This window comes from Megalobrama amblycephala, linkage group LG5 (genome assembly GCF_018812025.1).
Source record: "Megalobrama amblycephala isolate DHTTF-2021 linkage group LG5, ASM1881202v1, whole genome shotgun sequence".
Classification (NCBI taxonomy): Eukaryota; Metazoa; Chordata; class Actinopteri; order Cypriniformes; family Xenocyprididae; genus Megalobrama; species Megalobrama amblycephala.
In genome coordinates this window covers 33561454-33576071 of record NC_063048.1, presented here as the reverse complement: position 1 = coordinate 33576071, position 14618 = coordinate 33561454, and the positions used below count along the sequence as shown (strand labels likewise).

At 33.7% G+C, this 14618-nt stretch overlaps 1 protein-coding gene across 5 annotated transcripts in view; it reads right to left on the bottom strand.

The window, feature by feature from the left end:
- Positions 1 to 14618, bottom strand: part of si:ch1073-358c10.1 (mitochondrial peptide methionine sulfoxide reductase) — a 59980-nt gene that overhangs the window by 19744 nt on the left and 25618 nt on the right. For 3 of the 5 annotated variants that reach the window (XR_007185038.1, XR_007185039.1, XR_007185040.1), the window contains exon 6: positions 8357 to 8455. Coding sequence is in view for 2 of the 5 variants with exons in the window: in XM_048191910.1 (XP_048047867.1) it covers positions 8282 to 8455 (174 nt within the window). In the remaining 3 variants the exon portion in view is untranslated. Of the gene's footprint in view, positions 1 to 7980; positions 8456 to 14618 lie in introns of those variants that run through there. The other 2 variants (XM_048191910.1, XM_048191911.1) reach the window with 1 other exon arrangement.

The following is a 14618-nucleotide window of genomic DNA, read 5'->3' as shown; positions in this document are numbered from 1 at the left end:
AATATCAAAGTCTGTCATCGTGTCCGGTCGCAACACATGTGCATGTGACTGGCTGGTGGCCTCATCACTGAGTGACTCTCCACTGCACCTGTGTGTGTGTGAGAGAGACCCAAGACAGGAAACACAGAAATAACTGCCGAGTGTCTTCATCCTGTGCCGAAGTGTGTGTGTAAGTGAGAGGGAGGAGTCAGACACTTGCACCTGGACAGTTTGGCTCTGTCACACTCACTGCCTTCATACTGTTGCACAAAGTCACCAATATGATCAGAGACAGAAAGAGAGACAGAGGGAGGAATAATACAGACATAGAGAAGAGAAAGAGTAGCTGATCTTTTGTAAGCAAGGTCCAAAATTAACTTTTGGCCTCACCTGCCAATATATTTTTAGGATATATCATTAGTCCTTATATGTATGTATGTGTGTGTGTGTGTGTGTGTGTGTGTACTAGGGCTGTTCAACGATAATCGTGATTATCGTGTACAAAATAAGAGTCTGTCTTTACGTAATATATGTGTGTTTGTTCTGTGTATAATTATTATGTATATATAAATAAACATACATTCATGTATATATTTAAGAAAAATATCTTATATTTCTATAAAATATTTACATTTATATATATTTAAATATATAAATATATAAATTATATTTATATATAACACATTATGAAACTCACTCTCAGAATCATTTAGGCCTAGCATCATGTAAAACGTGACAACAAAAACAAAGATGTTCATTTTAGGAATATGTCACCACATTAAGTTCTGGAGTTCTTAAAAAAAGACTTTTAGTTGGTTTTAGAAGGTGTGTAACAGTCGCTGAGCTTTTTGAAACAGTGGACGTCTTATAAAACATCAACATAATTTAAAAATTAATAATAATTATAGGGTGAACTGACTATTTAGGCCACTTTCTGACATGGATATGCCTCACACAACGGCCTACTTTACTATCACATATAACATATATAACATATCACATAACATATATGTTATATATTATGTTATATGTTATAACACAACATATCACACAACATATCACACAACATATCACACAACATATCACACAACATATCACACAACATATCACACAACATAACACACAACATATCACACAACATAACACACAACATAACACAACATAACACACAACATAACACAACACACAACACAACACATAACACACAACATAACATAACACACAACATAACACAAAACACAACACACAACATAACACAACACACAACATAACACACAACACAACACACAACACAACACATAACACAACACATAACATAACACATAACATAACACAACACATAACATATAGCAACATAACATAACATATAACATAAAATATAACATAACATATAGCAACATAACATAACATAACATAACAACATAACACATAACATGACACATAACATAACATAAAACATAACATAACATAACATAACATAACATAACATATAACATAACATATAACATAACATATAGCAACATAACATAACATAACATATAACATAACATATAACATAACATATAACATAACATAACAACATAACATAACATAGCAACATAACATAACAACATAACATCATAACATGACACATAACATAACAACATAACACATAACATAACACATAACATAACACAACACACAACATAACACACAACACACAACACAACACAACACATAACACAACACATAACATAACACATAACATAACACAACACATAACATATAGCAACATAACATAACATAACATAACAACATAACACATAACATGACACATAACATAACATAAAACATAACATAACATATAACATAACATATAACATAACATATAGCAACATAACATAACACATAACATAACATATAACATAACATATAGCAACATAACAACATAACATAACATAGCAACATAACATAACATAACATAACATATAACAACATAACATGACACATAACATAACAACATAACACATAACATGACACATAACATAACACATAACACATAACATAACACATAACATAACATATAACATAACATATAGCAACATAACATAACATATAGCAACATAACATAACATATAACATAACATAACAACATAACATGACACATAACATAACACATAACATAAAACATAACATAACATAACATATAACATAACATATAGCAACATAACATAACATATAACATAACATATAACATAACATAACAACATAACATAACATAGCAACATAACATAACATGACACATAACATAACAACATAACACATAACATAAAACATAACATAACATATAACATAACATATAGCAACATAACATAACATATAACATAACATAACAACATAACACATAACATGACACATAACAACACATAACATAACATAAAACATAATATAACATAACATATAACATAACATATAGCAACATAACATAACATATAACATAACATAACAACATAACATAACATGACACATAACATGACACATAACATAACACATAACATAACATATAGCAACATAACATAACATATAACATAACATATAACATAGCATAACATAAAACAGCAACATAACATATATAACATAACATATAATATAATATAACATAACATATATAACATATATAACATATATGTTATATATATATAACATAACATATAACATATCACATAACATAACACAACATATAGCATATAACATCACATAACACAACATATAACAACATAACATATCACATAATATATAACATAACATTTAACAACATAACATCACATAACATCACAAAACATGTAACATAATATAACACATCACAATATGTAACATAACACAACAAATCACAACACAACACAATATACCAAAACATAGCGCATTATAACACAACAAAGTAAATAACATTACAAAAACATAGAACATATAACATAACACAATAACACAACACAGCATAACATAACAACATAAACAAAACACATCAAATAGCAACACATAAACTAGCATAACAACATATAACCTATCATAACACAAAATAATACAACACAGCATATAACATAACAGATAACATAAAAAACATATAACATACTGTATAACATAACACATCACAGCATATAACCAAACACAACAGAATAACAACATACAACACCAAAACACACAACATAACACATCACAATATAAAATATTAACATATAACATATAAACATATAACATCACGAAAACAGAACAACATATATCACAGTGTATAACCAAACATAACATTACACAAAACATCACACATCACAACACATAATGTAATGCCAATTTTTTCTTGATTTTCTTAATTTCGGACCCTGTCTGCACACTATCAGCCACATAAAGAGATAAAGAGAGCTAAACTGCTGTCCCACATATAGTTCATTTCAATGATATGCAAGTGAGGCCATTTTTTCCAACAACACACTTTTTCAGTTTGAAGAAACAGCCGCTGATCAATCTGATAGGCAGGCAGCAGTAACCACAAGGGGACATACCCAGAGTCAAGCTGATTTTTATAGCGATGTGGCACATACAAGCCAGAGAGAAACATGTGCATAAATGCAAAAAATATCTCCATCATACCAAAATAACCTCATAAAGGGGGGAAAGGGGAGGAAGACACAGAGAGAGAGAGAGAGAGAGACAGACAGAGAAAGCAAAAGAGAGAGAGAGAGAGCACCTGCAGCACGGTCCACACCTACACACAGGTGTCAGGAAGAGATAGACACAAAGAGAAAAAAGAAAAGAAAAGAGAAAATAGAGCAGAGGAAATCAGACTGCGGTCAACAAAAAAGCTTTTTCTAGATTTGTCAGTGTGTCAGGGTGTGTGCGTACATGCGTGTGTGTGTCTGGTTCAATGAACATGCCACCACACCTGTGTGTGTATGTTGGTATATTTGCGGCTGTACTGGACATAGTATTTCAATACACGTTAAGCTCATTGACAACATTTCTGGCATGATGTTGATAACCACAAAAAAGAAACTGGATTTCTTAAAAAATTAAAGTGAATAGGGCCAATTTTTGGAGCATTTTGGAGAAATGTGAAGTGAATTTTCACATGAATTCTTCTGTTGAACTTGTGCATTATTTGAGCTCTAAAGTTGTTCACATTTCTATTTTTTTATGATTATCAGGGTTTCCGTTATCATGCCAATGATGCTGTAAAATTGGATACAACTTTACAGAAATGGCAAGTAAGCGATTTTGTCACACTCAAATCATGTTAACGCCCAAATTACTTCTTGTGAATATACTTTTGAAACATATTTTAACATTTATGGATTGGCCCCATTCACTTCCATTAGAAGTACCTCACCATTACTTCAAATTTAGCTTTTTTTAAGAAAAAGACAGACAAGTTAAAATACATATATGATATGTATAATATAAAATATACAAAAAGTATAGTATAAAAACCACAAAAACTGACAATATAGTATAAAAATACTATATAGCGATATATACAAGTCTATCATAATTCAGACACTGTTAAGTGTGACTTAAGAGTAAAAATTAGGGGGAAAAAATGAAAGAAATCTTGGTAATCTGACCTTCGCCAATGTTTGTGTATAACATACATAGCAGAAATGTGTTTATGTAACCCCTATGCATGTCTGGCGGTGAAAACACAGGTAGGTGCATATAGCACACATGTGGGAGTGTGAAGATGAATGTATCATTTCCCAGAAATCTGTCTGCTCATACAGGTGCTGTGTGAATCATGTACGCGTCTCATCCCAGAGACACAGCCAGAGATGACAGATAACAGTGACATCATCAGCTGAGGAGCAGACAACAACACACCACATGAGACTTCCAGAATCCTCCATTCTGACGGTTCTACAACCCCTCAAACCAGTTTTAAAGCACACAGTCTTTGCTTTAGAACCGAAGAACTTGCCATGAGTCCATGTTAGAGATAACACTCAAACTTTACTCAAAGTCTGGCCCAGTCCATTAGTACTTCAAATTCAACTTAAAGGGTCAGTTCGCCCAAAAATGAAAATTCTGTCATTAATGACTCACCCTCATGTCACTTCAAACCTGCAAGCCTTTCATTCATCTTCAGAACACAAAAGAAGATCTTTTCAATGAAATATGAGAGATTTCTGTCCCTACGCAACTACCACTTTGACACTTCAAAAAGTTCATAAAGAGATCGCAAAACTAATCCATTTGAATTGAGCGGTTTCGTCCAAATTTTCTGAAGAGACTTGATCGCTTTATATGATGAACAGTTTGAATTTAGGCTTTTATTCACATATAAACATTCATCAACTCACACATCAGTTGTGGTAAATGGAAGCTCAAGCATGTTTGCTTGACATGTGAGAACCAATGAGGTTCATTCTCGTGTGTTACGCAGAACAATTGAGCTTCCGCAAGAGGTTTGTTCTCAAGCATGAAGCAGTTTTTATGTTCGCTGATCAATGTTTATATGTGAATAAAAACCTAAATGAAATCTGTTCATCATATAAAGCGTTCGAGTCTCCTCAGAATATTTGGACTAAACCACTTGATTCATATGGATTAGTTTAACGATCTCCTTATAAACTTTTTGAAGCATCAATATGTCAGTTGCGTAGTTGTCAACGGAGGGACAGAAAGCTCTCAGATTTCATCTAAAAAGATCTTCATTTGTATTCCGAATATGAACGAGAGTCTTACGGGTGTGGAATGACATGAGGGTGAGTAATTAATGACAGAATTTTCATTTTTGGGTGAACTAACCCTTTAACGTGAAGGTAAACAAGTGCAGTTACCGCTGCTTAAGTCGGATAGATCAACATATAATTATCCGGCGGCTCTAGTCAGGCCAGTCAGCAGATTTAGATTATTGTCAAGCTCTTTTTCATTTTCTAAAATGAGAAGCTGACTCATGTGTAGCATGTAATACAGCTGAGGTGTGAAACCAGCATATTTACAATAACCCACTTAAAGCAAGTACGTATAGCCCACATCAAAATGAGAATTCTGTCATCATTTATTCACCATCAACTTGTGCCAAACCTGTATGACTTTCTGTTTTGTTGAACACAAAAAATATATTTTTTTTCTTTTTTAAATTTTTTGTTATAGTACAAAACTTGTTTTTGTCTTTAAACACAAGACCTTATCTAACTCCTCCTAAAGGTTTCAGGCTACATCACCTAAAATGCCCCCACAACCACCCCAAAAAAAAACCAAAAAAAAAAAAAAAACGTACCAACTATCTAGAAACCAGCTGCCTACCAACGCCCTAGCGACCACATATTTTCAAGCTTTCAAGTCTCTCCTCAAACTACTCATGTATTCAAACTAAGGCCTAAATGACCTTTACAAGCCTTTGGAAAGCAATGTCAAATCTTCCTTTTCTAGTCATTTCCACAGTTCTGTTTGGTGATGCCAGTGGCACAGAAATTTCACACTTGCCTTAACCTATTGGTAGATTTATTCAGAGGTATGCTTTTAACATTTACATGTGCTGCCTCCTAGTGGTACACAGACATTACATGTGCAACTTGATAAAGAAAAAAAATTTTGTTGAATTTTTCCTGAATAATGTACATTGGGATAAGCTACAAGCTAAATTGTTAGGTAAAAAGTCTTATGTACGCCTTCCTGAATGGTCATGAAAACTCCAGATTTCACAAAGCAAGCGTTGTAATGCATGTTAACATGAGGCAGAATTTGTAATTAGTATTTTAAATCAGGGGGTGATGTATTAGAATGCTGCAGAACTATAATGTCCATAGAGATCAGCGATTGGCCAGAGCACAAGGCAGCCAAAGAGCAGATGCTCTAAAACAGACAGTGTGACAGATTTAGCTTCAGGAAATATCACTGGAAGAAGGTTGCTGGCTAAAACCATCAACATTTTGTCAGGAAAATCCATTTTTTACATACATACTACACATATATGTGCCATTTTATAAATGGATCACATAATACTCTTGCAAAACAGCACTCCCCAATGTTAAAGGTAATTCAGCTGAAAATGAAAAAGGTTTGAATTTCAGTCATGACACAAAAAGGAAGCTTTCAAGCTTTACAAAAAGGACACAAAAGCACAGTGAAAGAGTCCATATGATTAGTGCACAAAATTCTTCTGAAGTCACACCACACAATAGTGAGATTTTGGGTGAGAAACTGTATCCTTCTTTTTAAAGCTTTAAATCTATAGTCCCACTTTATTGTAAATGCATGAAAATAAGTGACCATCACTTTACAGCAGTGTTATTTTAGTATCATTAATATGCTATTATAGTCTAATATTCTATATTCTAATAAAACTCATCTTTAATAATCAAAATGGTCTTCATGCCTTAAAATAGCTTGAATGTACTCTACACCTTGCTTCATTTAGTAAACCTGGACCCATGAATATGCAAATTGGTCCCTGCCCCCACTCTATTACACCAGACTACCTGATCCACTCGGTCAACTTCAGTAAACACTACACAATGGCAAATGGAAACATTGGTTTAATTCATCCATTCCTTTATGTTTGAACCAGAAACTGATTCAGAAGAAGAGAAGGAACCAATTAAACGGGCTCGTCTACAAGTCAATGTATCATGATGGTAATGCGTTTTATGTATCACACTCTATAATGTCGGACACATAATGGTAATTAATATGATTAGCCTTTGGCTTGACTACATTATCAAACAGCTAATATTGTGTTGCTAATGTTACACAAACTATGTTCCCGTTCGTCATCTCAGAGTCAGACAGCTGCCTTCTAACAATCAGTATCCTTTGAAACGCTTTGAGCATCATAGAAAGTCAGTGGGGTTACATGTTTTAGATGGTAAGAAACAGGTGCGGTCTGTCTTTGGTTCAGCAATTGACTTATGAATTTGCATATGGTTTGTCTTAAAGCATATTAAAAATCAGCACATAGACATAAACAACATTAAAAACTGGATTTTTAAGGTTAAATTTCAGTTTTAGCTTATTTTTGTATTTTAAAAATAATTGAGTACTTCAAGTTAACTAAAAATAAATCTCAACAAAATGAGAAATGTTGTTTGGCAACTAGCTGAAATAAAAAGGTTTTTAATATTTTATTAAAATTCAGTTCAAGATTATTTTATTTCAAGTGATGAACTGTTTTGTTATGGTTTTAGTTTAGATAATGATAACCCTGCTATAAATATAAATTAGACTCTCTCAGAAAGAAAGTCATACAGTTCGGAATGACATGAGGGTGAGTAAATTATGACAATAATTATGTTCATTTTTAAATCAGAAGACAAGTATGTCCGTGTGTCCTTAGTCAGAGTTCATCTTTCTTTTCTCCCAAAGAACAGGTGACACCAGTGCCCTTTAACCCACAGTATCCTTTAGGCACCTTGTGCAGATATTGCTGGTGGTAGTCTTCAGCATAGTAAAAATCAGCGTGCTCCCGGATCTCTGTGGTGATCTCACCCAGGCCTTTCCTAGTCAGGGCCTAGCAGAAGAAGAGCAGAGAAAGAGATGGTAAATGATGACACATTCTTGATATCAAGAGGGTAAATGTGATGGCTGACTAGGGAGAAGCAACTCTTTCTTGTGTGTCCAAAGCTCTTTAAAAGGGACATGAATGAAGTTCTGTCTCCCTCTAGGGGTCACATCTGAACTTCAACAGCAGAAAATTGCTTTAGGTAGTACTAGCACAAACATAGAGAACAAAAGACCTTTGAACATCAATCACAAGTATTTCTAAAGCTCACATGTCTCTATAACAGAAAGAAAGAGAGGAAAGAATAATTGTGCTGGCTTTGAGCCATTACTACTGTCCTTTTTAAATTGTATGTAGTTTCAGATCTCAGTCACTAGATGGTGACAGAAGTCTGCTGCATTTAATCCGCTTCTGATTTAATTTCTAACAAAAGATGCATGTGCACCATAACATCCTGATATCCTAACAGCCTGGACATAAACAAAAATAATTATAACTGTACAACAAGATAAAGCCAACATTCCCCATATGCTTTGTATTTAAAAATCTCTGTGAAATTAATATTTTCGAAAGGCAAATTGGTGAGAATTATCTTACTATGAATTATTACATGATTAAACTTACTACTGTAAAAAAGAAGATTTAGTCGGGTGTGCATAAAGAGAGGGCCAAAGACTTGATGAGAAATTATTAAATAAATTATTATTTATTTATGTTATTTATAATAATAATAATAATAATGTCATTACAATTAATCATAAATAAAATTGCAGTTAATTTGGGTGAAGAAAACTTTTTGTAATTTTTTTTTAATTAAATAAATAAATTCAGTTAATTTAGGACGGTTATTAATAGATTTATGATTATTAAACTGCCCTTTTAATTAACAGAATCCACTAACATGGCAAAAATGATTAAAAGCTAAATTTTTCTGTGGTTCTATAGAGCACATTGGTTTTCCCTATTCTTAAATAAATTAATGCCTCTGACACAAATAGCAATATTTTTCTAAAAATACCCCAAAATTCTTAATTAACTAATAAATTCTTTGGGCTAGGCCCATATTGGAAGGTCAAGTACAAATCTAAACTACAGAAAAAAATCTTTATTGTTGAGCCCTGTTTATTAACCTTTAAATTGCGCAAATTATTTTAAATGGTGTACATTAAAAGCAGAGAAAGTGTAAATTCTGGAAAATTGTATGCGTGTGTGTGGATATGGTGTCAGAAAGTTGCTGCTGTCAAAGCTCAGTGGTCTGTGTCTCTCCGGTGGAGGGGAACATTTCTGTGGACAGTCAAGAAAAGAAAGAGAAAGAGAGAGAGAGAGAGAGAGAGAAAAGGCAAGGAGAGAGAGATATACATAATCATTTGCATATCTGAATATGCTTCATGTGACGCTGATGATTCGAATAATGTCAACTAATGTTTCTGCATCCTCAAACACACTCATGCTCATGTTATTATTAGTCCAGCTCTTTCTATGAACTAAAAAGCTATGCTGCAAAAAAACAGAATACAGAAACCGTGACAGTGTTTTAGCTTAGCTAGGAAGCTTATCGTTTCTTGTTTAGGGTCTCTGCTAAAAGCTACAGCATCTTCCATATATCAGAAGCTATGAAGTTCTGCTGCACAAATAGAAAAGCATGTGTAGGTGTATATACACATCTATATATACATGTGTGATTCACTTTAGGCTAAAACATACAAGAGGACAACAGTATAATGTAAAAAAAAAATAAAAATCACAGTGTATAGGCCAAGGCTGTTCTTCGAATGTTCTCCACGCATGTTTAGTTTGCATGTGAGCATGAGTGTGTGTGTGTGTCTATGTGCATGAGATATAGTCAGGAATCCATTTTGTCATACTTGGCTGTTCCTGCATTTTGTGAGAGGGAATAAGACAGCGGAGGGTCATGTGACCTGTGAGAGGAGACAGATCAAAGTGTGAGAGCATGAGCATCTATGTGTTTGAGATTACATGACATGGAACAGAGAGAGAGAGAGAGATTTTGTTTTTAGATGGAGCGCTTTTGGGAACCTGATCTAGGAAACAGCATTTTGGAAGAAAACGCTGTCTATTTAGGCCAGTTATTACAACATTTATGATTATTACATGGCCCTTTTCATTATCAGAATCTGCTAATTTTCATTATCAGAATCTGCTAACATGGTTGAAATGATAATAAGCTACAAGTAGCCAAACACCATTCATAACCCATTTAGTTTTTCATAAACTGATGTATTTCACAATAAAACAGGATATTCCACCAGGAGAAAAAAATAGGATGGGATTTTATCCATCGGATATGGATTGGATTGTCAAAACTGGATCGGTTGATGTCACCTAAAAAGCATTTTACTTAAGACTTTTTGTTTTTTGTTTATTCATGGGTTAAAAAGGGAACAAACAAAAACAAGACTAAAGAAAATTATAATGAATTAAAAGAAGACGCAAGTGGGTTTTACATCAATATGGTCTATTCATTTTATAAAAATTGAAATTTTACATACACAATCTTACATTTTACAAAAAAAAATGTATAAAAAATTGATAACATTTTTAAGTGTGAATAACAATAGAATTAAATTGTACAAAAGACGAAAAATTTAGATATTATAATACATAATGCAAATTTTGTAAATTTTTCATCCCATTTGTGCACTGACTTTTTCTTTAAAAAACTCATCTCTCCACATTATTTAATATGGGCCATGAAAAAAACATAACACATCCATAAAAAAATAAAAAATAAATAAAATGTTGATGTCTGCAGCATAACACAAGCAGATGAACAAAGAAAATTCATAAACTTCCATTCAAATCCCCGAAATAACTCCTCTGAGAAAGTGCTTCACTGCAGCACAATTGTACCTCCACTCTATCTTCCTGCGTCTCGCTCTCTTTCACTACTGAATAAAAACTCTTTGATGTTCTGCAAATTCCTACATTTTATTACAGCACCCCTCCCCTCCTCAGCCACAGCGTTTAAAAGAGTGTTTTCGTCCTTTTCCTTCTCCCTGACTGCCCTCACTGATGGCAGAGTTTTGGGAGATTCTGATGGAGTGCAACTCTCAAAGGGTGCTAATAATTCATTTCCTGTCTGCATGCGATGTCGGTGTCTGATTCGTCACCTGAATTCGACCTAATGGAAGAGTCCTCATCAATCTCTTCACACTCATCATGTCTATCTTTCATTTCAGTGTCCCTCTTCAAATTTGAGACAATCAGCTGTGCTTTTCCATAGTACGACGGATGCAAACACGCACGCACATTTCTCAATATTTTAACAAGACTCTGGGCTAACATGTCTAATCTCATCACCACTGCTTATGTAACCAAGCCGTTCTTCGAAACCACTTCAGATTCGCTCTGCCCTCAGAGAGAGAAAAATGAGGAGAGAAGCATAAGCACAAGCATCAACTGCAAGGAAAAGCTATAAAGTCTAGGAGATGTGTTGCCCTTTTAATAAACATATTTAAAATAGATTTCATGCAATCTGGAGCCATTCGTTCCATACAAAAGCCTTCAGGTTTCAGGTCATATCACCAACTGTACAACATTCATATGCCATATAGAATTTCTAGTGAAGTGAAGTGAAAGTGAGGTGAAGGCCAAGTATGGAAACCCATTTAACAGTTAGTGCACACACGTTAAGAGCGGTGAGTAGTGAACACACACACACACACACACACACACTGCAAACCAAAGAATTATAGAATTTCTAGAATTATTTATTTGTAATATTATTTACACAGACAACACCAGTTCTCATATATAATTAAATACTGATCATTATTTAGGCAACTCAATAGTCTGTTTTATTTTTATTATACTTTTATTCATCAAGGATGTATTGAATTTATCAAAAGTGACAGAAAAACAATGTTACAAAAGATTTTGGTTTCAAATAAATGCTGTTCTTTTGAAAAAATCCTGAACAAAAGTATCACCGTTTCCACAAAACTATTAAGCAGCAAAACAATTCTCTACATTGATAATACTAAATGTTTCTTGAGCACCAAATCAGCATATTAGCAAAATTCAGCTTTGTCACCATAGGAATAAACTATTAATAAAATATTACTATTTTTTCATGTATTTGAACAAATAATTGCAAGCTTGGTGAGCATGAGACTTCTTTAAAAATCATAAAAAAATAATGTGTTTTAAAGTGTTGGATGAATTAGACAGACATGCAGTTATATATATATATATATATATATATATATATATTTTTATTTTTTATCGTATTAGTATCAGTATCACTGATACTAATACTGGTACTAATGTCTCTATGAAACTGAAATTTTGAAACATTAAATAATTGACAATCAACATTACAGTATAAATCACATAAACGCATTACAATAAATATCATATTTACCTATACGACATTCGACATTCACAGACAGCGCGTTCGTCTTGTGGAGCTTGAATGGTTTAAAATCATTTGCGTGAATAAGACAAATTACAACGGAAAGAATGGATGCTGTGTTAATTACGCTAAAAAACTTTAACGCATTAAACTGAAAAAAATTAATTGCCTGCGTTAACGCACTAATTCTGACAGCACTAATATATATATAATATATATATATATATATATATATATATATATATATATATATGCACACAATTTAGTTTAGCGTTCTGGTCCAGTTTAACCCCTGCTGACATGCAGGTTGTGGGGTGCAACCCCCTCATCTTCACTACATCTGTGTGTGTGTGTTCATTTCAGCTTGTGGGGTCACTGGGGCCATCAACAGCATGTCCGTTTCGGTCCCCTGATCTGATTGCGTCCCTTTAACCACAGCTGCCTCCCGCACGCCTGACCTTTCACCCCTGATGCGCACAAGGCCAAGGCCAAGAGGGGTCATCCAACCTCCCTGCCACCGCCTCATTCACCTCACACCCAAATTACATCTGAGCCCTAGAAGCAAGACCGATGACATGAGGACCAAAGGGTACCACAGTAATGCTTTACCCAAGCTCCTGCCTCTCACAAAACAAAGCATCATCACACTAGTTCGACAGGCCTAACAGTCCACACATTCAGATGAGCAGCATTCATGAGCATCTACAAACACATCTTTCTGACAGGTGTGGGCGGTCAGTGTTTGACAGTGGACAGTTTGAGAGAGGCAAAGAATAGAAAAGAGAGCTTGGAAATAGAACAGAAGGGCTTCTGGAGATGTGATGGGGAAGAAAAAGCAAATCATTTTCATTATATTTTCTGAATTAAATTTAATTATGCATTCATGTACACTACTATTTGGGGTTGGTCAAATATTTTTATTTATTTATTTATTTATTTTTTTAAAGAAGTCTCAACAAAGGCTGCATCTATTTGATCAAAATACAGCAATATTGAGAAATATTATTACAATTTAATTAGCTGTTTTCTATTTTAGTATATTTTAAAACCATAATTTATTCCTCTGGTACAAAGCTGAATTTTCAGCATCATTACTCCAGTCTTCAGTGTCACATGATCCTTCAGATTTCTTATTCTTATCAGTGTTAAAAGCTGTTTAAAATTGTGGAAACTATGACATTTTTTTCAGGATTCTATGATAAATAGAAAGTTTAAAGGAGCAGCATTGCATTTATTTGAAATAGAAATCTTTTGTAACATTACAAATGTCTTTACTGTCACTTTTGAACAATTTAATTCATCCTTGCTTGAATGTACATACAAAGAAATAAAAATCTTAGTGGCCACCAAAGTTTTTAACAATAATCTATCTTTTTTTCTCATGTCTAGTCCCTCAAACACATCATTTAGAAAAATGACATAAACCATGAATGAGCATAGTACAAAACTGTCCCCTGAACAGTCACGGTTCATCTGTATGAGCAGGTGGGGCAGTGCCCCTCCAAAATATTCATCCAAACATAGGAGGTCTATATAAGCTGAATCAATAATAAATTGTAAATGTGTTCAGCATTCTGCAACAAATATTTTTCGGATTTTCTAGACTATTTTAAGCCATAAAGTGAGCAGGATATTTTAAAATTTAACGTATGGCTTCGGCAGGCGTGTATCATGATACTAAAAGCTGATTTATACTTTTGCGTCGAACTATACCGTAGCTACGTCGTAGGCTGTGTGTAGGACGCGTAGCCTACGGCGTAGCATGACGTGCGCCTTTCCAAAAATGTAACAATGCGT